This window comes from Chelonoidis abingdonii, chromosome 1, assembly GCF_003597395.2.
Source record: "Chelonoidis abingdonii isolate Lonesome George chromosome 1, CheloAbing_2.0, whole genome shotgun sequence".
Classification (NCBI taxonomy): Eukaryota; Metazoa; Chordata; order Testudines; family Testudinidae; genus Chelonoidis; species Chelonoidis abingdonii.
Window position 1 is genome coordinate 350,425,683 of NC_133769.1, and position 27,481 is coordinate 350,453,163.

Genomic DNA, 27,481 nt, shown 5'->3' on the forward strand with positions numbered 1-27,481 from the left:
GGAGACGTGTAGTACTGGGGTTGATTGAAGAGTGCTCTCTCATCGATTTAGTGGATCTTCACTAGACCTTCTGAATCGACCCCTGCAGCATTGATTGCAGCAGTGTCGATCTCCCCATAGTGAAGACCAGCCCTTAGACTGAAAACTGGCTGAACAGAATTAAACCATAAATGTTGCATGTGCTCGGCACAGTATTTAATGCAGCAGTATAACACCTTAAAATGGATTTTAACTGAAGGATGAGAGAATGAACCCTACATGACAGGTGTCACTTAATGCACTACTGGAAGGCTCTCAGACACTGCAGTGTTGTGTATCCTATAAGACCGTATATGGAATAGAATACTATTCTAAGCTACATCAGGGCCATCTGATGAACTAGCAGGAACCTACTACTTAATTCGTTACATTCAAGCTAAAGATTACCCTGCATCTGTATTAGGAAAAGGTTGAGTTTGTCCGGCTTAGAGAACATTAGCTAGGTTTGAACTAAACTATTCAAGGCAGTCTGTTTATTAAATGAGTCCAAGTCAGCAGTATCTCCACAGAAGTGTAGGAGGAGATTCTGTTCCTTGATATAGATACAACTGTGGGCCTCTTTCTCTTCTCATTTTCAAAATGTTGTCGCCCTGTTTGCTTAGGTAGCTATTCCTAATTCACACCAGTGTCACTGGGTATGTCTACACAGCAACTAGACACCTGTGACTGGCCTATGCTAGCTGGCTTGGGCTCACAGGGCTTGGATTGAGGGGCTGTTTTATTCCTGTGTAGACTTCCGGGTTAAGGCTGGAATCTGGGCTTTAGGACAGTGTAGGGAGGGACAGAGGGGCCCACAGCTCAGGCTCCAGCTCGAGCCCAGAAGTCCACACAGCATTGAAACAGCCCTCTAGCCTGTGTCCCACAAGCCTGAGTCAGTTGGTATGGGACAGTCACAGGTTTTTCTTTGCTGTGTAGACCTACCCAGTAGGATCAGAATTGTGTCCTTCTATTGTGTGTAAAACAGAGCCGGCTCCAGGCACCAGCATTGCACGCTGGTGCTTGGGGTGGCATTCTGCAAGGGGAGGCAGTCCCTGTTGTTTTGCCCCTAGCAGTGTGCCGAATTGCCGCCCTGGACAGCAGGGGTAGTCCGTGTGCCCTTAGGGCGGCAGGCACATTTCCGCGGTGGTGGCAATTCGGCCGCAGCTTCTCTATTTAGCTGTCTGGGGTGGCTTCAGCTAAACATAGAAGCTGCCGCCGAATTGCCGCCGCCATGGAAATGTGCCTATCCGCCCTCAGGGCACAGGGACTGCCCCCGCCGCTGGCGGCTGCAATTTGGTGTGCTGCTTGAGTTGGTGAAAACTGTCGAGCTGGTCCTGGTGTAAAAGACAAACTACATATAAGGGGGACTATGATATCCCCAGCTTTCCAAAAGAGGAGGAATAAGGATTTATAAATGCAATCTGTGTTGCATGAATAAATTGTTAAGTTAAGAATCATCCTCTGAAAGGTCTTATTTCTATTTGGTTCACCAAAGCCACATTTTGCATCTAGGGGGGATAGAGAGAAGGGAATGGGAAATCACTTCAAATAAGAGATGGTACAAATGCCAGCTGCTCCAAAGTTTAGTAACTTGTTTCCCCTGAAGAAAAAGATAACAACATAGTGTCCAAGTAGATTAAAATGGATGGCCACAGAGGTTGCTGGATTGCCTATATGGAACGTACTTTTGTGCTCTGTAATTTATTTCTTCTGAGCTTGTCATTATTAAGGTGCACAAGGGCTGTAAGCACATAGATCACAACCATAGATCATTTCTTTTTGATGAATAGATGCTGCCTGCATGTGGGTGAGAAAAATACCATGTTTTCCTGTGATTTTTACAGTATGATCAATTATGGCAGCTATGACTGCAAAGCTGCGGTGGGAAGGAAATTCAGGGTCACATTCTTTGTCTGTATCAAAGTTTATCTGGATCAATTGTACTGTGGATAGAGCTCTCTTCTCTCACAATGAGATTTCTCTCAGCAGTGCCTGATGGCAAAGTAACCTTCTTTTTTTAAAAAATCACTAACTGTTTGCATAATATGTAGTCCAGGCAGTAATCCATTCTATAACTGCCCCAGGTGGGATATGGAGATGCTTGGGTGGGAATGTTATGGGACCTTTGCTTACACTGACGATACTTACTTGAGGAAGTGCACACCAGTTGACAGATTGTTAAGGCCAGAAGGGCTAGTCTGACCTCCTGCATAATACAGACCAGAGGACCTCACCTTGCCTTTAGCCAAGGGGTTAGGGTGCTAGTCTGTGACTTGGGAGGTCTGGGTGCAACTCCCTGCTCTGCGTGACCATGGGCAAGTTGCTAAATTTCTTTGTGCTTTGGTTCCCCATTTGTGAAAAGGCGGTACTAGCTCTGCCCTACCTCCCAGGGGTGTTGTGAGGATAAATACATTAAGTATTGTGAGTTGCTCAGATACTGTGATAATGGAGGCCATAGAAGTACTGTATCTCAATAGATGTAATGGTTCCAAAAATCACTACCTAGGTATATGATTCACCTCTCAAACTAGACTGGGGGATTTTGTGAGAGATCCTGAGGCAAGATGCCCTCTCTTAGCTCCTCTGGGACAGCACAGCCAGCCCCCACGTCAGAGCTGTGCCATAAAAGCCACAACCCCATTTGGTTCAGCATTGATAGTGCACTCAGCACTGTATGAAAAACTAAAAGGAGACTATCCCTTCCCAAAGAGTTTTCATCCTCAGAAACAGACACAGAGAGGAGAGGTTACACTGTGAGACCCACAGGAGGGAGGGAAACCTTAAACGTAAATGAAGTGATTCTGATAATGAAGATAGACTGGCTTGCTCTGCTTTAGATGTGCTTAATCAACACCTCAGAGCAAGTGGGGGTGTAGATTTTTCCTTTAGCTACTGTAGTTTTAAGATGAAAACCATATTTTCCAAAAATTGCTATCCTACCAGCCTCTAGGAACTTTGAAAGTCCCTAACCAAGCCCTCCTCTGGCCCACCCACTCTGCTCACTTTGGTTCCTGTGATGTCCCATCTGTGACATGGTGGCTTTCAGCACAGCTATGGCTGCTAATAAAACAATTTTGTTATTCTTTTGGGATGTGCATTGCTGCCTCCCCACTGTCCAACACATTTCCATGCTGCAGAGCAGCCTGCTAGATGTGCATGCTTGCCCTGGCACACTGCTCAGCATGGGTTTTGTAATGTATGCAAGGGGGGAGAGAGGCAGAAAATCTGACAAGCAGCTGCCAACATGGAAGCATTGTGAAAAATGTAATTACTTTGCGTGTGAGCTTTGAGAATAGGGAAATATCCTGAGACTGCTTGACAGCCTAGGACATCTTTGAGCATAGAATCATATTTTTCTAATATTCTTTTAGAGTGAGGCTAAGGGAGTTAGGTACCAAAAATCACTGATGTCTAACTCCTTTAGGCATATTTGGAAATCACAGCCTTAATGCATTTTCATATTGGCAATTAGTGTATTGTTATTCGTATTACAATAGTGCCCCAAACGAGATCTGTACAGAACATGGCAAGAGATAGCTCCTGCCTAAAGAGCTCAAAATCTAAACAGGCAAGGGTGGGAGGGGAAACAGAGGCACAGAGAGATTAAGTGACTTGCCCAGGTCGCCCAGTGACTGAACTGGGAATAGAACTTAGGTCTGCTGACTCCCAGTCCACTATGGCTCAGTTCAACTAGCTTTACGTAAAAGGAAAGTGTTATGTACATATTAACCAAACGCAAGGTCATGCTGGGGCTGTGAAAGGAAACTGTGTGATCTCTAATGACACCCAGAAAAAAAAGTATAATTGATACTCTTGAGGGAATTCTGCACCACTGCAGAATGCAGAATTTTGCAGAATTTACTGTGTTTTGCCCAGAATTTCCTCTTCCCCACAGAAATGGGCTGCAGTGCTGCTGGCTGCCACTAGGGGATGCTGGACCCAGCAGAGCCCTGTTTGCACATTGAAGACACTGACTGAGGATGGGGAAGGGCGCTAAAGGGTTCCCGGCAGCTGCAGTTCCCAGCGTGCCCTGAGGGAAGGAGACCATGGCAGGCAGGAAACTCCACACAAACCTGGGACCCAGCATCAGGCTGCTTCTCCCCCTGGGTTTCTGAGGAGTGGAGTGGGGGTGGTAGTGGTCAGGGCTGAGGGCCCCCATGGCTGGGTCTGAGGAGGAGGGTGCAGATATCTGAGCTAGGGGAGCCCATGGATGCATTCTGGGTGTGTGTGTCTGGGCTAGGAGGGGCCCATGGCTGGGCTGTGGGCGGGGGTGGATGCGTTCTGGGTGTGGAGGGATGATAGGTGTCTGGCCCCCGGCTGGGCTCTGCAGGAGGGAAGGGGCAGAGAAACAGGAACTGGGTTGTCATAGGGGTTTCTTTAATACTCTACTCCTGAGGGAATTTTTGTGTGTCTGTATTGTTACAGACATACTTGCCGATAGGTATTTTGAAATAAATTACAAAAATAATTGAAACTGGCATGATTATGTACTGTTATTTTGACAAAATTTGCAGAATTTTAAAATATTGTGTGCAGAATTTTTAACTTTTTTGGCCCAGAATTCCCCCAGGAGTATTGCTACCCCTTTTGACCCAAGCAGTTAGCTACTGTCCTTGGTCTTGGTGATTGTTTCCATTATTAGGAGAAGTTGATGAATCAGTCAGGTATGTCTCTGTTAGGATCTGTTTATTGAAAAATTCTCCCTGAGCTTTTCTCAAGGTCATGCTTCAGGTGTTAATCTGGCTGTCCTTGGTTTTCTGCTGCCTTCTCTGCTTTTATAGTGTTTCTTGACTGCTTCTCTCTCTGTCTCTCAGGGCTGCCTGGGAGGGGGGGCAAATGGGACAATTTGTCCCAGGCCCCGAGCACTGCAGGGGCCCCGACGAGAGTTTTTTGGGGCCCCTGGAGCGGGGTCCTTCACTTGCTCCGGGCGCCTCGGAAAACTCTCGCGGGGCACTGGCCCCCGGAGCTTCTTCCACTCCGGGTCTTCGGTGGCAATTTGGCAGCGGGGGTCCTTCCACTCTGGGACCTGCTGCCGAAGTGCCCTGAAGACCCAAGGTGGGGGGGGGGGTCCTTCCGCCCCAGAACCTGCCACCGAAGTGCCGGTTCTTCGGCAGCAATTCAGCATTGGGGCCCCCCACCGCTGAAGACCCCAGGCCCCCTGAATCCTCTGGGCAGCCCTGATCTCTCTTGCTCTCTTTCTCTCTCTCACGCGCACACACACACATTTGCCACCAAAACAATATCCATCTCCCTGTATTTGTGTTCAGTCCTCACTGAAACCCATCCACCCACAGAACTCAGTTTCTGATGGACCTTACACAGACATATGTTTTGAGTTTTGGCTCCTATGATTTGAGCTATCTCACTCCAAACAGGGCTTAACTTCTTACAATTTATCCTGAATGAAGGGCAGCTTTTACGTTCATGAGCTTCAGAGAGATTTCACCCAACTCCCAGCATGATGATACTGTATATCATCATCATGCTGAAAACTGTTATGGAATGAACCAGCAGTTGGAAACACTAGGGGCTATATTGTTGCAGAACATCACAGCCCTGCCCTGGGAGCAGCACAGAACAGCCCCAGAGGCAGTTACTGTACCGCTCTTGAAAGCATTGCAGAGTCTAGCACTCAGAGTAGTCCTGTGTAGTCCCCCCTGTCCTTGAGTGCAAAGATTTTAATTGTGCCTGGCCCTTCTGCTGGGTTCAAGTCAGGGAGAGACTTCTCTTATGAATGAGCTGGGAACAGACTAGTGCTAACCCTCCCAGACACAGACAGATCAGGACCATGAGTTGACAAATCTTTGACATGAAATGTTACGGGTTTACTGTGACTTGGATGGTGGTGCATTATTAATGGCTGCCTCTTGAACTGCCTTTGTCTAGTAGATCTAATATGACTCCAAGCCACAGTTCATGCAGTTCCAGAGAATATGATTTGTCACGTCATCATTTCTGCCAATATATCTGACAAAGCAACATGAGACTCCCTGAGCCCCTATTGAGTGAAAAATGCAATAAAACTTAGCATTTATTCAGTGCTTTTAATCTTTGCAGTGGTTTATAAAGATTAACCAGTTAATCCATGTACTAATGTCATACAGTCCCTGTTTAACCACTGTGACTAAGGTACTGGATTCAGGTGATCCTGATTCAGTTGCCAGCTCTGCTACACGCTTCCTGTGTGACCCTGGGCAATTCACTTAATCTCTCTCTCTCTCTGCCTGAAGTCTCCATGAGCAGATGGGGGATAATACTATCTTTCTCCCCACTCTGTCTTTTTTTCTATTTTGATTATAGTCTCTCAAGGGCAGGGACTCTAGCTCACTTTGTGTTTTAGAACAGGTTGGAAACCTGAAATGTTTCTCACAAGAAATTTCAAATGAAAAATCTGATAGTAATTTTTCAGCTGAAAAATTTCAGTTTTTCCTGTACACTCTTTTGAATTAATTTGAATAAAATGATCATTTTTTGTATCAGCATTTCAAAATAAGATAACATTTTCCTGCTGTTTTGTGGTTTAAAAAACCCCTCCAAATGATATTTTAAGATGAAATGAAAAAAAGTGTTGCATTTCAAAATGTTGTTTAGAAATGAAAGCTTTTATTTTGACATTTCCTGCGAGGAAAAGTGAATTTTTTTTCTTGGAATGGACATTTTTCCAGAAAAAAATTCTCAAAAAAGTTACTTTTTGGCAGGAAAAATACCTGCACAAAATATTTTAACTATATAAAGTACCTTGTACAACAGGTCACTAATTTAACTGGGGCCTCTAAATGTTATTTTAATACAAATAATAAAAATAAGCTGAAGATCACAATATTTGAACGAGATTGCACCAAGACATATAGCTCCAGCCTGCCACTTCGGCAGCCATCCAGGATGGGCTGTGAGAGCACCTGGGGAACGGGAAAGAGGAATAGGACAGCTGACATTGCTGTACAGCCTTGACCAGGCAGAACAGTGGAGTTCTCATGAGGCTCAGAGGATGATAGCTAGGGGAGTGCCAACTGTACCTATCTGGAAGAATATCAGTGGCCTTCACTTACAGTGTCTCCCTCTCTAGCACCCTTTGGGTGGTAGTATGCTTAATTTTGCATCCTTAGACGGTAGAATGATCACACATACACACGTGGACACATGTCACTGTGTAATGTTGCCTCCTAAAGTAAGAATCTAGCCCTAGATGGCAGCTAGCAAAAAGATCATCATACAGCCAACAGCAATGTCAAAATTTGGATGCCTACATGTTTATTGTGATGTGAAACTTTAAAGTCAGTAATGTTCCAGTTAGGCTCTGAGGCCATCATTGAGCTTAGTGAAATCCAAAAATGTATCCAATTACTAGGACCTCAGTTTAATTTGACTGTACTAAATTCTATTATTTGTGAGACTTGAGTCCTACTAATTATGGCTTGGTTGAATAGGTGTATCCAATCCAACAGTGCTGTAAATAGGCTGACAACAAATCCAAGAGAGTTGTGGATAGGGCTGGTCAAGCAATGATATTTTTATGATGAAAAATTTCAAATAACCCCCCTTTTTAGGAATCGTCAGTAATTTTTTGGGGGTGTCATTGAATTTTTTGCAGAGGGGGAAGGAGGCTGTTGAAAACCCAAACCCAGAAATTTGGGGGTTTTGGCAACCAATAAATTGAAAGTCTGGGGGTTTGGAATCTTCAGTTTTTTAACAAAAACCTGAAAGGTTTTGACAAAAATGGAAATTTTGTTGATGAAAATTTCTGTTTTGTCAAAAATCTGTTTTCTGTCAGGAGGAAAAAAAAAAACCCAAAGCAAAATGCGGCATTTCGATCAGTCCTAGTTGTGAACAAGAAGTTCCAGTGCCTTCTGCTCATTATCCACTAATATCACATGACAGCTTCTCCAAATGGGGTCCATCTTTTGAGTCCAGCCATTTCAAGAAAGGATGAAAGCCCTGATGAGTTATGTTCAGGCTTGCTTTGTGCTTGTGACTTATGCCGCTACTTAGGGGTCAGCAACAAAATCGTGTGGCCTGAGACCACTTCTGAAACTCCATTTCTAACACTGGATACTTTGTTTGAATCATCCACATAATACCAATTAATAATTGTTATGAATCACGTTTATTATGTAAACATGCCTAGGGATCAACTAGTAGTGCCTAGGGATCAACTAAGAGTGTAGTTTGTGATCCACCCTCAGATCCTTTTCTGCAGAACTCTTTCCTAGGCAGTCATTTCCCATTTTGTATTTGTGGAATTGATTATTCCTTTTTAAGTGGAGTACTTTGCATTAGTCCTTATTGAATTTCATTCTGTTGTTTGAGATCATTTCTCCAGTTTGTCAAGATCATTATGAACTCGATTTCTGTCCTCCAAAGCACTTGCAACCCCTGCTAGCTTGGTATCATTTTCAGACTTTATAAGTGTACTCTCTATGCCATCATCCAAATCATTTATGAATTTATTGAATAGAACCAGGCCCAGGACAGATTGCTCTGAAACCCCACTCAGCATGCCCTTCCAACTTGACTGTGAACCATTAATAACTACTCTCTAAGTACAGTTTTTCAACCAGTTGTACAACCACCTTATAGTAAGTTCATGCAGATCACCTGCTTTTAAAAATTAGATTCTGGGTTTGGTCCTTAGTTACCAACTAACGAGCAAATAATAGGTGAAGAACCCGATCCTGCATTGACAACAGAGCTGCTGTGTGGGCACCAAGTTACTCCAGTCTAGCTGTATAGGTGGGACTGAAGAAGGGACCGTATTGCTAAGTATCCCATTAGCATAAGGCTCATCTCAGACACATGATGTTCCACCTAAGTCTGCTGCCTTTCCCCTTTTTATATCCTGCACATTTGCAGGTAGGAGAGAATGTGACTAGGAGATCCGCTATCACTCAGTATGGAAGAGCATCCGTAGTGCTTATCAGAGAATTTCAGCCCTGCCTCCCAAGATCCCACCCACACTTGGGGTTGAACATCTCATAGCAGAAGACTGAGGTCCAGAACATCAGAGCTGGACCACCAGAATCCCCCAGTGCAAGTGTAGTCAAGTTCCATGGACAGAGTTCGTGAATTAATCTACCTAGGCTACAAGCAGAGTTCAAATGGTTTCAGCAAACCGGACTGTCTTTGAATAATGGGTCTCACCACTTTGTGAAGTCCATGTCTCACCTATGGGTGCAAAAACATCTTTCCACTGAGACAAAGTTCAGGATCTATCAAATTTGTATTGTTATATGAGTCAGAAATCTAGATCCTCTCCTACAAGCGGACTTGGAGTGTCTAGCCAGCACCAAATCCTGAAAATAAAGTGGTTTGGCTTTGATTGAAATGTCAATGTCACAGAGATCTGGCCTTCCTCAACCACTCATTATTTTCAAAAGTGGCATTGCTCTTTGACTGTCACCAGGATGGACAAAATCACCCCCAGCATATTGTGCTGTCAAACTTTATCAACAGATGAAGGGATGCATGTCGTAACATTACCTGATGCCATCTGCAGGGCCACGGCAGAGATTTGTGGAATCACAGGGTTGAGCCAGATCTGAGTACTTCACTACACAGTCCCTAGTGGAGCACCATCAACCCTGGTCACTCTGGCTGGTGCAATGGGTCTGCAGTAGATTATACATGTTTCATGATGCATAGTGCTTTGCTTGCACTTGTTGGTAGATTCCACTCTACACTTGTGCTTGAGCAGAGCAATCATGCATATCCTGCTGTGCATCATGTGCCTCTATGTAAAATCAATTAAAATCCATCTATTGCCCTACTTCTATGGCCCCCATAACCATAATAGTTGAGCACTTGATCATCGTTAACGTATGTGTCCACACAATAACCCTGTTAGACAGAGAGATATAAGATGCAGATCCTCAGAGTTATGCAGACACCTAACTTCCATGATCCAAATTAGGCACCTGAGTCACTTGTCCAAGTTCACACAGGGAATCTGGTGGAGTGGGAAGTTGGACCTGAATCTCCTGAGGCTATCATCAAGGCTGTCACCCAATGCACTGGACCATCCGTCCTCTCTGGAAAAAAGTTAAAGATATAGCACAGTTCTCTGCCTCTACGAGGGTCTGAAGGTTGACAGCAGTGGTTGGTATCACTGTCTGTATATACCTATTTTCACTATAGGCATTTTGTTTTTTAAATCTGCCTTCTATAGGCCATCACCTCACAGGTCTCCTAATGTTTACTAAGTACTCCAGTGGGTGGGGAACTCCTATTGAAGTCTTTAGGCAGAGAGGATTAGAAATAGAAACCCACAGACCCAACACTGTAATTACAATCGGAGTTCTAATGGATTCTGACAGAAGCATAAAAGTTGAGCTTGAGACAAAACTTTCCCCACAGCTGCAGTGATTATTGTTCTCTCTTTCTACACTATTCTTTGTATGTCCACCTGCCTCTCAGAAAAGGAATCCTCCACAGCCTTTAGACTATGTAGGAGAGGAACAGTTTATTAAATGTACTGTACTTACCTATCAGTCACCTACTTATTAATTACAACTAAAAGCATGATTCATCTGTCATGGATAAGGCTGCTAAGTAACTCTAATCATGCTAATGCATTTTTTGTCACTTATGCAAAAGGCAGCATTATTACCATTAGCTGCAAGTGGAGGTAACGTTTATTCTACCGCAGACAGTATGAGGCTGCACCATAGCTTTTGCATTGTCTTCACACTTGTGTGCGGTGATTTACTTTGTCAATACCAATAGGATCCCAGGATATTTTCTTTGCAAAGTTTATTTTAGAAAATTGATAATGATTACAGTTTTTGAAAGTGCTCTTAATAACTAGGAGTGAAATTCAGTATGCGGGCCTATGCAACATGTAAGCCTTGATTTCAGTGGGACTGAAGTGATGCATAGATCTTGTTCTGGTCCCACTGTGTGGGGTGAATTCCACCTGAGAGGACTCCGGCTCTAGGCATTTAATAAATTCTGAAATTATTGAAAGACTGGGCACTGGTCTTCTGCTCTGAGGGTTGTGGTCTCATGTCAACCATCCTGTTCAATCTGTCCTGGGGCAGTTAGGATGGTCAGTAAGGAAATATGGGTTGCAATGTGTGGAAGGCATCTCCTTCATCTTACTGAACCAAGCACTTCCCCCTCTCATGATGGTGGGCCTGGGATAAATTAGCCCCAGCCCACTCTGGCAGCATTCATCCTCCCCCTTTCTGTGCTCCTTTGGCCATATTCCCTGGGTAGGCCCCAGAGCAGGCCTAGAGAATGATCCTCCACCAAACAAAAGGGGAATAGTCTCATAAACACAAAACCAAAGGGTGATACCTTCCCCTGCCTCCTGGCTGGGGCTGGGTATTACCCTGGGGCAGACACTCGGGTTTGTCTGCTTCCCCCCCCGGGAGAAGCTTACTTCCCTGCTGCCAGTAGCCTGGTAGCAGATCATCTCTCTCTCCTGGTTTTAAAAGGTCTTAGGCAGCCCCTAACTGGATCTAGGTGCTCCTAATTGACCCCATCTCGGCTTATAAGGAAAAGGGCCTTTAACATTCTAGGGCTAACATATATCTGCCTTCCCACACCGTCTTGCAGCTGTCGGGCCTGACTTTTTGTCACAAGTGTCTTTAGTACACAAGTGATTCCCAGCTTTATATTTTCACCTCTTCCAGCCTAGCTAGCTGATTGATTTACTGAGCAGAATGATGTGTGGAAGAGGGCAGGGCTTGAGAAAACCACTCACCCTTGTCAGCAGGAATTTTTCTGTGGGGGAGTGAGATCAACTTTTGCAAAATTCATTTTAAAAGAAGAAAAATATATTTCTAGGGCCAGATCTTCATCTGGTGTAAATCTGGCCTGCTTCCATTGATGTCCATGAAGCTATTTTAATTTACAACAGCAGAGGAGCCCTCTGCTGCCTTCCCAAGTCTGCAGACAGACTATTCCAGTGTCTCTGCTGCTGCTCAGAGCTTCTACAAGTACAGCAAAAGGAGATCTGACCAGAATTCTGCCATTTTCTATTGCTGCTATTCAGAACCATGTGGGCAGCCACATAGTTGATAAGAATTTGGTAAATTTCAACCTATTTTAAAAGCATTGCTCATCAGATATTTATGATTTTGCAGTTTTCTTTTGATTAACTGTCCATGGTTCTTTCTTGCCTGCTTTCTGGTCTTTACAAATGAATAGCAATACTATAGTACAAATATTTGTAGACATGTATATAAAAATATTTTGGCAAACAAAATATTTTACATTTTTAATCTCAGCTTCAAATCTTGGAAAGTCACAGAAATCATAGAAGTGTAGAGCAGGAGGGGACCTTGAGAGGTCATCAAGTCCTTTACTTTGCGCTGAGGTAGAATCAAGTAAAACCATCCTGACAAGTGTTTGTCTAACCCAGGGATCGGCAACATTTGGCACGTGGCTTGCCAGGGTAAGCAGGTTTGTTTACTGGCTGTGTCTACAGGTTCGACTGATCGCGGCTCCCGCTGGCCCTGGTTCGCTATCCCAGGCCAGTGGGGACTGCAGGAAGTGTTGCAGGATGAGGGATGTGCTGGCTGCTGTTTCCCGCCGCCCCCATTGGCCTGGAGCGGCAAACCATGGCCAGTGGGAGCTGCGATCAGCCAAACCTGCGGGCGCAGCAGGTAAACAAACTGGCCCGGACCGCCAGGGGGCTTACCCTGGCAAACAGGGTGCCAGAAGTTGCCGATCCCTGGTCTAACCTGTTCTTAAAAACCTCTCATAACAGGGATTCTGTAACCTCCTTTGAAAACCTATTTCAGACCATAACTAGTTAGAAAGTTTTCCCTAATATCTAACCTAAATCTCCCTCCTGTGAAGTAAGCAGATTTCTTCTTGTCCTACCTTCAAGGGACACGAAGAACCATTGAGCACTGTCTTCTTTATAACAGTCCTTAACCTATTTGAGAACTTATCAGGTCCCTGCTCAGTCTTTTCTTTTTCTCAAGACTAAACTTGCCCAGTTTTTTAAGCTTTCCTCATAGGTCATGATTTCTAAACCTGTTCTCGTGTTTATTGCCATCCTCTGGACTCTCTCCAATTTGTCCACATTCTTCTTAAAGTGTGGTGCCCAAAACTGGACACAATACTCCATCTGAGTGCTGAGTAGAGCAGAACAATTACCTCCTGCTTCTTAAATACAACACTCCTGTTAATACAACCCAGAATGATATTAGCCTTTTTTGCAACTGCATGTTAGGGACCAGGACATAGGTGGTTAGCCTACTGGTCAGAGCAGGAGTCAGGTGTAGTGGGCAGAGCAGGCGTCCAGGTCAGGGAACTGAGTTGAGAGTCAGCAACTGAGTCAACTGCTGATTACCAGAGCCAAGGGTCAAGTCAGAGCTGGGGGTTAGAGCCAGGAAGTGAGGCAAGGATCAGGCATGGAGGAGGAGCATGGTGGGAACTAGGAGAGAAGGAAGGGCCAGGAGTGGAGCAGAAATCAGGAGCAGGATTGGGTGCAGAATCCAAGCATGAGCAGGGTCTGCTGTTGCTGCTGCTGTGGTAAATCACCTAGTTGCTCAGACAACTTCCTGTGCTTCCTTCTGGCTTAATTAGCATGGCTGGACTAATTGGTGGAGCTGGTGAATCCTCCAATCAGCGCTTTTGTGCATGGTGCCTTGGCTGAGGCTGTGGTCCTGCTAGCTCCTTGGCCCTTGGGGCTTCAGAAGACTTCAGGTGGCAGCCAGCATGTGATGGCTATCTGGCAACTCACAGGCCTGCACATCACATGTTGGCTCTTACATAATCTGTGATCCATTCTAACCCCCAGATCTTTTTCTGCAGTACTACCATCTAGCCAGTTATATTGTGTTTGTGCATTTGATTTTTCTTTCCAAAGTGTAGTACTTTGCATTTGTTTTTATTGAATTTCATCTGGCTGAATTTCATCAGTTTGACAGCAAACCATTGATGACTACTCTTTGAGAACAGTCTTTCAACCAGTTGTGCATCCACCTTACAGTAATTTCATCTAGACCATATTTCCCTAGTTTGCTTATGAGACTGTCATGCCAAAAGCCTTACTAAAATCAAGATACATTATGTCAACAACTTCCCTCCATCCACTAGGCCAGTAACATTGTCGAAGAAGGAAAATAATCCTTCCCTTAGCAAGCTTGTCCATTGTTTGCAGAACCGAGGTTCTTTTCCTGTTTTTAACAAACCCGGCTTCCTTCAGTTTGTTTTTCTTTTTGCCTGCACAGCTACACTCCTTTCTGTTCCAGCTGAAGGCGTTCACAGTTTTGCGCATCACACTGAAAAGTTGGAATTTGACATTTTTGTTTATGAACAATCGATATAATTTTTTTTCGTGTGAATGATCAGTTCAAACAAAATTAATATTTGGGTTGAGGGGAATTCCATCTGATCAGAGCGATGTTAAAGTAAATCACATTTTTGACTCACACTCCTTGACGCTGAATAAGTTTCTATTCACCACAAAATCACTGAATTATTATTAATACATTGTCTAGTTTTCAACACACTCTTTTAATACGCAAAAAGAACAGGAGTACTTGTAGCACCATAGCGACTAACACATTTATTTCAGCATGAGCTTTTGTAGGCTACAGCTCACTTCTTCGGATGCACAGAATGGAACACACAGACAGGAGATATTTATACATGCAGAGAACACGAAAAGGGGGAAGTACCCAGTTCTGTAAGAGTCCAATCAATTGAGATGAGCGATCATCAGCAGGAGGAAAAAAACCTTTGAAGTGATAATTGAGATGACCCATAGAAGATGTGAGGAGAACTTAACATGGGGAAATAGATTCAATTAGTGTAATGACCCAACCATTCCCAGTCTCTGTTTAAACCTAAATTAATTGTATCTAATTTGCATATTAATTCGAGTTCAGTAGTCTTTCTTTGGAGTCTGAAGTTTTTTTGTTGCAGAATTGCCACCTTCAAGTCTGTCTCCGAGTGGTTAGAGAGGTTGAAGTGTTCTCCCACTGATTTTTGAATGTTATGATTCCTGATGTCAGATTTGTGTCCATTTATTCTTTTGCGTAGAGACTGTCCAGTTTGGCCAATGTACATGGCAGAGGGGCATTGCTGGCATTGCTTTTAATGTGGGGAACATTCATACAAGTATGAAAATTACAACATGATTGCTGTCAATTAGACTAAATTAGTGAAGCGCTCAGTTATGTGTGTCTGAAAATATTGTAAGTTTAATAGCATCTAAATTATCTGAAGTTTGATACTAACGTAAAAAGCACATTTTAAATACACAAAACAGATCAGTTTTATGAAGAAAAGTCAAACTCACCTGTCAACAAAGGCATGGTGAAGGATAAAGATAGGATCATTAGCAGATCCTTGTACCTGGGACATTGAGCCATTCATATAGATGTGAAGTGCATTATGTAAACCACTTTGAGACATGTTCGCTATTCCAGTCTGTGGATTGGCAAAGCCTATATGTGAAAAGGAAATCATACACTGATATGAAGATGTGCTTAATTATTCTTTCAGTAAAACAGAAGCTCAAAGTACCTACTAATTAGATTTCATTTATGTACAGCTCTTTAGTATAATACTAAGATAAATATTTAAAGAAAGAACACTAGTATTCTTGGAAAGCACATCAGAGATGACATTAGAAGAAACTAAATTAAAACTACTGCCATAAAACTAAAGCATCATGCCACTACATGAATTGCTTAATTGATTTATATTTTTAATTCTTTCTCCAATATTTCTGGCTATTAAAAAGCATTATAAGATCCCAATCTTGCAAATATTTATGCATGTGAGTAACTTTATTCATATGAATATGAAATTTATTTGGGCCCAAACCTACTAAGGGAATTATTTAACTGACTTACTGTATCTCTGACAAATCACAGATAACTGGTGAAGCAGTAAAAGTCTGAGAAAGGAGATTGACCCTGGCAATTACTAGTCCATAAGCTGCTGTGTTTTGTGATACACTTAGACCGAAAGCTCTTTGGAGCAGGGATCATAGTTTTATTATGTGTACAGCGCTGAGCACTTTTCCCTGACTGGGGCCCTTAGGAACCACCATACTGCAAAACACAGTAGTAGTAAAATGATGGAACAAATAATTGGCGATGTTGTCCCCTTCCATAATCAAACATACAGGACAGGGCTCTGGAGAAAGAAGTCTCTTTGAGGATTTCCCTGAGGATTGGACTTTTAGAGGCCACAGGGCCCATCCCCAAACCCAGCAGACAATGGAGAATATGTGACACCTGGCCTCTACTCTGGGGCCATGTGTCCCCATACTGGTTCTGGTCCTAGTAGCCCCGGTGGTCCCTTCTGGCCTTAAACTCTGAGCCCTGGCCTAGCTTTCTGCTAGCACAGGTGATCCCTAGCCAGCAGGAGATCCATTAGAGTGTCAATACAGCACTATATTGTCTCTTTCTGGGAGCTCCATGGCTATGTCTACACTGCAGTTAAAATCCCATGACTGGCCCAGACCAGCTGACTTGGTCTTGTGGGGCTCAGTCTAAGCGGCTGTTTGACTGTGGTGTAGACATTCGAGCTTGGGCTGCAGCCAGAGCTCTGGGACCTTTCCACCTCACAGGGTCCTAGATCCCGGGCTCCAGCCTGAATCCAGGCATTTACACCACAATTAAAGAGCCCCTTAGCTCAAGCCCTGCGAGCCCGAGTCAGCTAGTACATGCCAGTCACAGCTTTTTAACTGCAATGTAGACATACCTTATAGTGTCAGGGTTAGGATAATCTGTATAGGTCCTCCTGGGTCCTGTCCTGCTCATAAGGTTGGAGTACTTTCTAATTGCACAAACCCAAACATCCTTGCCCTGCCCCCTTCCTCACCCCCTTCTGCACCCCCCCAGTTCAGTCCCCCCGCTGCCCGACCCTCACTCCTTTTCACTGGTCTGGGGCAGGGGGGTGGGGTGCAGGAGGGAGTGCGGGCTCTGGGATGGGGCTGGAGATGAGGGGCTTGGGGTGCAGGAGTGGGCTCTGGGCTGGGGCCAAGGGGTTTGGAGTGTGGGAACAGGCTCAGGACTGGGGCAGGGAGTTCAGGTGCAGGAGGGGGTGCAGGCTCTGGCTGGGGGTGTGCGCTCTGAGGTGGAGCCATGGATGAGAGGCTTGGGGTGCAGAAGGGAGCTCAGGGCTGGAGCAAGGGTTTTGAGTGGAGGAAAGGGTGTGGGAGGAGGTTTCTATCTTGGGCAGGGGGTTGCGGTGCGGGTGGAGGTGCAGGGTCTAGGAGGGACTTAGGGTATGGCGGGGTTCTGATGTGGGGAAGGAGGTTTGGGGTGTGGGCAGCGCTTACCTCAGGCAGTTCCCGGTTGGTGGTGCAGCAGAGCTAAGGCAGGCTCCCTGCCTGCCCTGGCTCCACACTGCTCCCAGAAGCAGCTGCCATGTCCAACCCCTAGGCCAGGTGGCTCTGAGCAGTGTGTGCTACCCATGCCTGCATGTGCCTCCCCCAATGGGAGCTGTGGACCTGGTGCTGGGGGCGGGGGCAGCACGTGGAACTTCCCTGATCACCCCTGCGTGCTGATCATTTCTGGGGATCTGCGCAGAGCCAGGGCAGGCAGGGAGGCTACTTTAGCCCCACTGTGCTGTCAACCAGACTTCTAACAGCCCGATCAGTGGCACTGACTGGAGCCGCTAGGGTCCGTTTTTGACCAGGCATTCCAGTCGAAAACCGGGTGTCTGGCAACCCTACCTACCCACTGATGCTATAGTGGGGTATTACTGAGGTTGGTGTTTGCTTCTTTAACCTAGCCTACTATGCTTCTACTCTCTCTTCTGAATCACTCCTTAAAGCACTCTGTCAGAACACACACAAATTCTAGGGCTCCCTGACACTGAAATATATCAGAACAGACAGAAAATCTTTTTAAAATAAAAACGTAACAAAAATAGTGGAACTAACAAGATGCCTTCAGCGCTAAACTTCAGTGCTCCATCACTTTGTCATATCTCATCCCCGTCCGTACATTTTACACTATACGCTGTAAATGTAGAAAGGCAGAAACCTTGTCTCTTTGTTTGTCCGGAAAGTGCCTTGCATGCTTTGAGAACAGCATAAATCATAATATCTCATAAGTGACCTGGGAGAGTATTTTATTATATCACAAAGCAGTAAAGTCATGGGGGAAGCAGAATGGTCTAGCACAGTGTTTCTCAACGACTGGTCCATGGACTGCTATCGGTTCCTGAGAACTTCCTGACACAGGTTGGGGAAGGCAGCAAGCTGGTTCCTGGAATCAAAAAGGCTGCAAAACACTAATCTAGTGTATAGGGCCCTAAATGGGGATTTTGGAGACCTGGGTTCTACTCCCAGCTTTGGAATTTGATCTTTTTGTGTGGCCACTTCACCCCATTTGTCTGTGCCTTGTTTGTTTAGATTATAAAATCTTTTTAGGGTCAAGGTCTGTTTCTTACTATGTGAATGCACAGTGTCTGGTATAAATGGGGCCTTATTCTCATCTGAGGCCTCTAGGTGTAAGTGCAGCGCTTCTCATAGAAGGAATAGTCCCTCTCCATATGACTAAAATTTTGAGCTCATTTCCAGTTGTTGTATTCTCACAATGATGTTGACAAATCCAAGAGTCTGGACACAGTAGGGGAGGAGTAGAATTACCTAAGACGGTAGATAGGGAAATAATTAGTGATTCTTCCTGATAGGAAATATTAAGCTGTGCAATAGTCTCTGGGGGGAAGTGATGAGAGCCACATCACTTAGAAGTTTTAAAACTAGATTGGACAAAACACTAGAAATGTGTTGTATGGAGCAATCTGGCATGGACAAAGAGGTATATTCTGCTTCAGCCAGAAGTTATTGGGTTTGCTGGAATTACTGGTGAAATTTTATGGCATTTTTTTTCAGGAGACCACACTAGATGATCCTAATAGTTCCTTTTGGTTTTAAAAGCTATTAATCAAGGTACTTAATAACATGGCAAGTTGCTTTCAGCTCCGACTTCTATGAAATGGTTCTATGAAAATCAGCTGAAAAAAATCTACTAATAGATAAGACTTCAGGCCTTTCACTTGTATCGTACTACAGCTCATTATGGAGGGCAAGGTTGAAGGAAGACTGGTAGAGTACTGTTTATATTGCTTCTAGAGTACGCTGGCCAGGAAAACTAGATGTTCTGCACTAGTCTTAAAGATGCTTTGACAAGTTTCAGCCCTAAAAATATTAGCACTTGAATTATTGTATGAAAAGGGTTATACAGAATATGTCTGTATACTAAGATGCACTAAATCAGGGCAGCCTCTTCAGAGAGACATCTCCCAAAGAGCCAGTTTTGCCTAATGTGACATTGTCATTCATACCAGCTATTGATTAACTGGTACAGTCTGAGCACTAAAGGCTTAGGTCATGTTTAATTCTAAACTGTGGGCTCTTAATGCGGAAGATTTCATATAAATATTAAAGAAGGAAGAAATAATAATTAAATGCAGCGAGTATCACTTTTACCAGTGTGCTTTTACGCAGTACGGCCTTTACTATGATTTCACTTGAATTCTTTTCAGACTTGTTTGAAAAGGTCTCAGGGCAACCGTTTACTCCGGGCAATGGGTGATGAACCAGGCTGAGCCAATTCAGAGGAATCTATAATACGAAAAGAATTTCGTAGCACTTTGGGAAAATTATATTTCCACGAGGAGGAGAGGGAGTGAATCTGTAATTCACCACGACGATAAATCTCAGAAGTTCTTGGAGGGAAGCCCCATTAGAACACGATGTGCTAGAACCAGTAGTTATGGCTGGATCGTATGTTATTGAGGTCAATAGGATCATTGCCAGTGATTTAAATTGGAGCCGAATAAAATTCTTAAAGACCATGTGCCTGGTTCTTCTCTTGCTCATAGCACTGTAAATCAGGAAATCAGTGGTTCAATGGGATTGAACTGACCTCAGCAGAGCTATGCCAATGTACACCAGTTGGAACTGTGGCCTAAAGTTTATTAGATTGAGCTGATAGTGCCACCTCAGTTGCCCAACACTTTCCATTATAATTATATATATGCAGTCTTCATAAAGCATTCAAGTGTATCAGGTGTCTGTCTTTTAATAGATGCCATTTAATTATACTAACAACAGTCTAGCAGCAGAGATCAGGAAACTCCATATATCATCAGTTAGGGACACAGCTATATAAATATAGTGCAAGTCAAGTAGTGTCTTCCTTCTCTACTCCTCATTTGCTGCTGAATTGACAGCAGTGAGTGCATTTGGTAGATTTCGGAGTGTATTCAGGGCTTTGATAGTATTATCAACATTAATTACTGCAGTGATGCAGCAAATGTCCCATATATCATATCACCTCCTGCATTCTTTTGGTCTGTTGTTTAACATCTGTGACACTCATTAAGCTATTTAACTATTTTCAGGGTTGTTGGATTTTATAAATGCACTTAAGTAAAATTCACTTTGCACTATTTCCAAGTCAAGTGCTAAGGACATCAATCACTTTGAAGGTGAAATTTCACTATGTAAGGTGCATGCCTGGGTCTCACTGGCTCTAGCACATCTGGGGATGTACATTTGGGGATGAATGTGACTGTAAGAAGAATTCCATGGTGCAGAAAAGCGCACCCTCAGACTGATGTATCTATTTTAAGTACATGAGAAGGGGAAAGTAAGGCTGCTATGGGCACTAATGTAGCATAGCTTCAAGGCTGTAGCTATGCCACTGTAACCCCATGGAGTAGATGCAGATTACTGCAACAGTGGGAGTTTTCCATCATATGTAGGAACCAAGCAAGCAGTAGCTAGGTCAAAAGAAGCATTCTTGTATCGATCTAGCTGTGTCTACAATCGGGGTTAGGCTGGCATAACTACAGTATTCATGGGGGTGGATTTTTCACACCTCTGAGTGCCATAGTTATGTAGACCTAAGTTTTAAATGTACATTAGGCCCAAGATAAATAACATGATTCTGAGGGTCGGCTCTTCAGCAGGTTATGAAAGATCCTGGCATTATACCAGTTTACGTCGGCTGAAGCTCTAGCCTTTAGTAATCTTTTTATACGAGACATTTCAGGGCTAAATTTAACAGTGCCTAATCCATCCTTTTTCAGCCAACACTCCTATTGGTTTCTGTTGGAATCTCGCTGGAGTGAGGAAGTCACAAGAACTGCAGAACTGCCCAAAGGAGCTATAGTCAACAAAAAGCTCAGAGCTGTCTGATTTGGACCATGTCATCCCCTCCACGGTGATGGTAAATGACTATCATGGAACTTCAGTGTGGGCCTGGACCCAACAGTCTCCCTGAAATGTGCCCTTGGTGATGACACTCCAGGGTTTGGCAACAGTCTCTGATTGCAGAGCACAAACTTATACCTCATTGTTCACAAGTTTGCCCCCCCTTTGTACTAAGCATATGCCAGGAGTGATGTTCATATAGGCTAGGGCTTAAAGTATGACAGCACTACTGACACCAAACCATAGACCGAAAAAAGTGCACATCTCTGCCTCAGACAGCTATAGTGATCCATTTTTGATTTTAGGTGATGCATGTTAACAGCTAGATTTATATTCCATACTCTACCTGTGTGCCCCATATAATCAGGCATGTTTCCCAGGAAGAGCTAGCATTCACAAAAGCTTTTAAAATGTTTGCCTCTCCTTTAAGGAGCATTGCACAACCTACCATTGACCTGTTATTTTTCAGTTCCGTTGGATGGCCATTTCACCATGTGAGTGAACAGCTTGTGCTCTAAGCTCCTTTGGGGGTTTTATTGGCTGATGTTGAACTTGTTTGTTTTCCATGTGTATTGTGGTTGGTACTCCAATGTAACATACATTCTGTCAGCCTAAATAGTCGTCTTTTTAAGTTAGCCATTGGATTGCCACTGAAGTTGGTAGCTACATGTAACAATAATAACATCTAGCGCTTACACAGAGCTTCTCATTAGTAGATCTCACTGTTTTACAAAGGAGGTCACTTGCATTATCCCTATTTTGCAAAAGGGGAAACTGAGGCACTGGGACTTACTCAAGGTCACTCAACAAAAGTGGGACTACAACCCTACTCCCCAGAGTTCTAGTTTACCAGTTTAATCACAAGATCACACCATAAACTTTATTCTAGCATATGATTACTCTGATACTTACCTCACACTGGTGTAAATTAGGAGTCATTCTGCTGAAGTCAATGGGTTTGATCCTGAACTCCAGTTCCACTCATGTAAAACTGGAGTAACTCCATTGAAGTAAATGGAGTTATTCTGGATTTACACTAACTGAAATAAGAATCTGACCCTACATGCAGTGAGTTTGTATTGGTATAAAAGCTGAAATAAGATCAGAACCAGACCCTAAGTATCTGGGCTCTAGAGTTCTTGTAAAGCTGTGAGGGTAGCAGGTATCTTGTAATGCAGTGGCAGAGATGACACTGTGTTGTCCTGTGAATTCATAAGCAGAAGAAACAGGCTGGACTCTTCAAAATAAGGCTTTAAATCAGAGCTACATAAGATAACAGAGACTGAAGCTGCTACTAGACTGCTTCCAACAGGTTCTCACTGGCACCAATCCAGTTCTCTCTAACATGTTTTGCTCTTAAAGGTACAGTGCATACTCCTAACATTTCCCCTTTCTAGCAAAAGCAATTCCAAATAATTTAGCATACATACCAACTGTTTCTCTACAGATAGCACAACATCTCAACTTTGTTAGCAGTTCTCAATGAGCCTTCCAGATGCCCTGCACAGTCTATCAGATCTGCGAGACTCCACTTTCGGTCCTTGCACTAGCCGGCTCAGCAAACTGCTCTGGTTTCTGGTCCAAAAGATCCTCAGTGGTTTCCTCAGTGCATTGTCCTGTAGCTGTCAGTGAATTATCTGCCTCGTTATCTCCCTCTTCTTCAGAAAGATGTTGCAGATGTCTCCTGCTCCTCTGAAAAGTATGTCTGTCATGAACCTATATCTGATCAGATCATGGGGTGACCTCATGAGTCACTACTGCCGTCTGTGCCCAGCAGGTACCATCATGAATCCGCACAGCATCTCTGAGCTTCAACAGCTCTAACGGACACTGTGACGGAGGCTCCAGCATCTTTATTTACACTTATGTTGCTTATACACATCTAAGTCAATATTGCCATTAAGAGTTGCTACTAAGTTAGGGAGTCTGGTTCTCAACTTCCTGCCAAACAATATCTCTGCAGGTGACAGTCCATGACTCACTGGTGCTGCTCAAAAGTTCAATATAGCCAAATATGAATCTGTACCTATGTCAGTGATCTTTTTCAAAAGTCATTTAACAATTTTCACACCATTGTCTCTAAGGCCGTTGGGTTGAGGATATTTGGGACTTGAAGGTACATGATTAAACCCATACTCTCTAGCTAATTTTTAAATTAATGTCTATCAAACTGTGGACCATTATTAGACATGATAACTTCAGGGATTCCATGCACATCATAACATGTTTTGATGTGATTTTTTTTTTAAGAAAACAACCTTGGGATAATGAGAATAATAATCCAAAATCAAAATAATCCAAAAGTTTTTACCTGCATATGCAAAGAAATCCGCACCAATTTTAGACCATGCCCTGAACTGTTCATTGTTTATCAGCATAGAGTGTTTTTCCTGTTCAGGTTGATATTTTCGACCTTCCACACATTTGAACAGTTTTCTTTATCTTCATTTGTGGCCAGCACAGTATCTCTCTGGCTCTGTGTTTACATTTCTCCATGTCCAAGTGTCCTTAATGTACGCTTGTGAGCATGTCAGCTTGTAACATCTTAGGCACTACTGTTCTATATACTAAACAACATGCCATCAATAACAGGCAGTTCTGCTTTGAACTGCATATGCCCCCCCCCCACATCGCCTATGACTTCCAGGGTTTAAGAAGATTGCTATTTTCTGCTGATCTTCTTTCACACTAAAGCCAGCTTGAATCTCTTCCAGGAGTCTGCTGCAGTACCTGAGAGTTTCAACTCCCTGGGGGTTTTTAGTTGTTCCATCTCTACCATGACTCCTTTTCTACTTCACCGCAGTGTTCACTCTGATACCATGTGCTCTCTTTCGAATTCATAAGAAGGAAAGACAGGCTGGACTCTAAGTAGTAAGGCTTGATTAGAACTTCCCAGTTTTCAGTCTGGTGAAGCTGCTGCTAGACTGCTTCCAACCACATCTCCCCACTAGCACCAGTCCAGCTCCCTCTAACACAATGGTTCCCAACCTTTTCTCTGCTGCGGCACACCTTGATACCTTTAATTATTTTGAGCCACACCACCATATTGTCTGCAAATGAATTTGCCTTTTTGTTGCCTCGGTTTACCGTCCTTGCCATTCACTGTCTGTAAAATAAAGTTAATGACGGTAACATTAGAATGTTAACATTTATTGTACAGACTGCGACAAGTACTCACACATTCACACCAACAAGATGCCAAATTAAAAATAAATTGTTTTAATATATGATGAACAAAAAATTACACAAAAGTTGTACCAATCAATAAACATCAGCTAAGGATATTATTATGTATCAAGACTTAACGGCATTACCTTTTCATCTTTGAGGCACTTCATCTTCTTTTGTATGACTTTGGAAGCGAACAACATCAAATGCAGAACTCCAAGTCAGAGATCCAAGCCAAGCACTGTCTGACATAGAATGGAACTCTGAATTCGATAAACAGAGAAGTGCTGCACTCTGTGATTCACAGTCTGTGATGGATGACTACAAATTATATACAAAATTGAAAATAAATAACAAAAACTTTTGAGACATCTGAGCTTGTCTTGATGTGCAGAGTCTTTTACCTTCTCAGAGGAAACGTGGACAGTGCCTCTCTGAGCTCTTGCTCCACCAACCACAGACATTCTTTGTTTCTTCCTGATGTAATTCAGTCTTGGAATATTTAACTCGCACAGGTATATTGTTGAAAAGGGCAACAGACTGGAGACAGCATGGTTGCAGATTACAGGATATTTGCCTCCCACCTTCCACCAAAAAGAGTCTAATGGTGTATCATCAAACTTTATTTTCAAAGTGTGGTCCATCTTTAATTTGTCACACTGACCCCAAGCCATTATTTTAACATTCTTAGTGCTTTGCGTTGCAGAGGAACTCCAAGGATTTTGGACCCAGTCTGTATTAAAGAAGGAAAATATGAACTGATTTTTTCTTCCAGACTTTTCAAATGCTCAGAAATGACATTGACCAAATTACTGCCAGCAGGATCTGCTGCATTTGTCAAGAGGAACATTTCTATTGTTCCTTTTGCTACTTTTTCACACCAGAAGGCTAACTTAGACCTAAACCCATGCTGTGCTGGAGAGAAGATGCTTGGTTTCATCTTGCATTTTCTGTTCAGTTCATTGAGACAGCAGAAACTATCAATAAGCTAGGCAAGCTTTGGGCAACATGTACATAGATTTGATTGCTGATGTGCCATTGATTTCTCCACAGTTAGGAAAATTTTGATCTCCTCTCTCAGCTCATACAAGTGTGAGAGAACTTTTCCATGGGAAAGCCAGCGTATTTCAGTGTGCAAAAGTAAACGTGGGCGCTCCACTCCTGTTTGCTTACACAGCAAGGCGAAATGGCGTGATTTTAAGGGCCGGGGTTTTATAAAGTTCACTATTTTTCGTGCTCCATCCAACACTAACAACAGTTCTTTTGGCAGTGTTTTGGTGATGAGAGCTTCACAGTGCAGGAAATAGTGGCTCACCAAGATGGGATTTTTGTTCCCTAACCTTGTTTACAAACTCTTTCACTTTGCCAGTCAGGGAGGCTGCTCCATCGGTGCAAACACTGATACAATTTTTCCAGTGAAGTTCTCCTTCCTCAAAGTAGACTGTTGTCACACTATTTCCCTTTTAGTCATGTGACCTGGCAGTTTTTTGCAAAACAAAACCTTTTCTTTGATGATATCTCCATCAACGTACCTTGCATTAGCCAAACATTGAGCATGGCCACAGATATCTGTCAATTCATCAAGCATTCTGCTTGATTTTAGTTTTTCTTGGACCACCATCTCAATATCACTGACGTGTCATCAGTGCAGTGACATATGTTATCTGAAAGCGGAACTTTTTCAATTTCCTTGGCTGCATATGCACCTAACGATTACTCTCATGATTTCTTTGCATTCTGGTAAAATTAATGTTTCTGCAATTGTATGTGGCTTTTTTTGCCTTTTCTACAAGCTCAGTGGCCACATATCTTGCTTCCAGCACTTTGCCAAAAACAGCTGCACAGTCGATCATCAGTCATGCTTGATTTTCATTCTCATCCCTCAAATGCATAGAAAAAATGTCCTTTTTGGCAAGGGATAAATGTTTGCTTGTAAGGCATTGTTTTAACTTACTTGGCACCATGGCATAGTTTGAGAGTTTCTCCTTGCACACAAGACATTGTGGAAGAGGGCAAGATGGTTCCCCTATAGACTAAAATCCTTATTGCAGATAGCTCTCACAGAAGTGTTGCTTCACTAATTCCCTACAAGTAGAGATGGAACAGCCAAAATCTTTTTCCTTCAAATATTTGTCCATTTTTGGGTCATAAATTTGAAATTCAATGCTGTAACTTTTGAGATTTGTAAGATCTGAAAAACACACTGACCACCATTTGATTCCCATAACATCAAGTTCATTTGAGTGTAGACTCAATGTTATACTATCATAGGCTATTCTTAATGAGCATTCATGACCCAAGCCAGAACAAGGCTAGTAGGGTTAAATCAAAACAACCATGGTGGCTAATGTTAGATCAAGATCTATCTTTTGTGTCAAAATTAACGTTTTCAACAGTGGAAACTAACATTAAAGCTAAATATAAGAACTCTGGACAAAAGCATGCTCAATGGAGAAAGTGACACGCACTTGAGAATAATATTTTGGCATGACAAGCAATTAATAATTAATCGTTTCTTCTCATTCCCAAAATATGAATAACTTTCTTTGCAGTTTTTAAATGCAATATAAATAATAGCAATGCTGTTCTGGCTCAGGCTCATTCTAGCTTTTAACCCCAGTCAAATGTAAATATAAAATTTAGGCTTGAGTAGTATATCTTTTTTTTTTTTATATGCATCATCGTCAAAGGCTCATTGCAGCACATTGCATTCGTTAGGGTGTGCCGTCTTTGCTTACTTTTTACCCCTCTTAACCTCACTTTGGGGACTGGAATGTTACACATGCATCATATTGAAAGGGACCTCTTTGTGGAGAGCAAAAGTACAGAATGTGATCTGGCTCTGACACTAATTAAAATATCAGGGAAGGTTTAGTTCTCACATGTAGTTTTTAAAAAAATTCCACAGCATGCCTCTTCCGGCCTGATGGCTGGGAAACACTGCTCTAACATGTGCTCTGCTCTTAAAGGCACCGTACATTCTCCTAACAACAGTGGCAGTGTTATGTAAGCTGGCAATTTGAAGCTTGCCATCTGAACACAACTAAAAATTAGATAGTCACAATGATACACTTTACTCATGGTCGTGAGCATAAACTTGTGGAGTGATCTTCTATGCCCATCAAACATATTTATTCAAGGAAGGAGCCTCTG

At 43.1% G+C, this 27,481-nt stretch overlaps 1 protein-coding gene across 1 annotated transcript in view; it reads right to left on the reverse strand.

Annotated features, from left to right (window-relative positions):
- The window catches only part of TYR (tyrosinase), a 70,365-nt gene that overhangs the window by 21,303 nt on the left and 21,581 nt on the right, over positions 1–27,481 (reverse strand). The window contains exon 3 of the mRNA XM_032768735.1: positions 15,275–15,422. Coding sequence (XP_032624626.1) covers positions 15,275–15,422 — 148 coding nt within the window. The remainder of the gene's footprint in view (positions 1–15,274; positions 15,423–27,481) is intronic.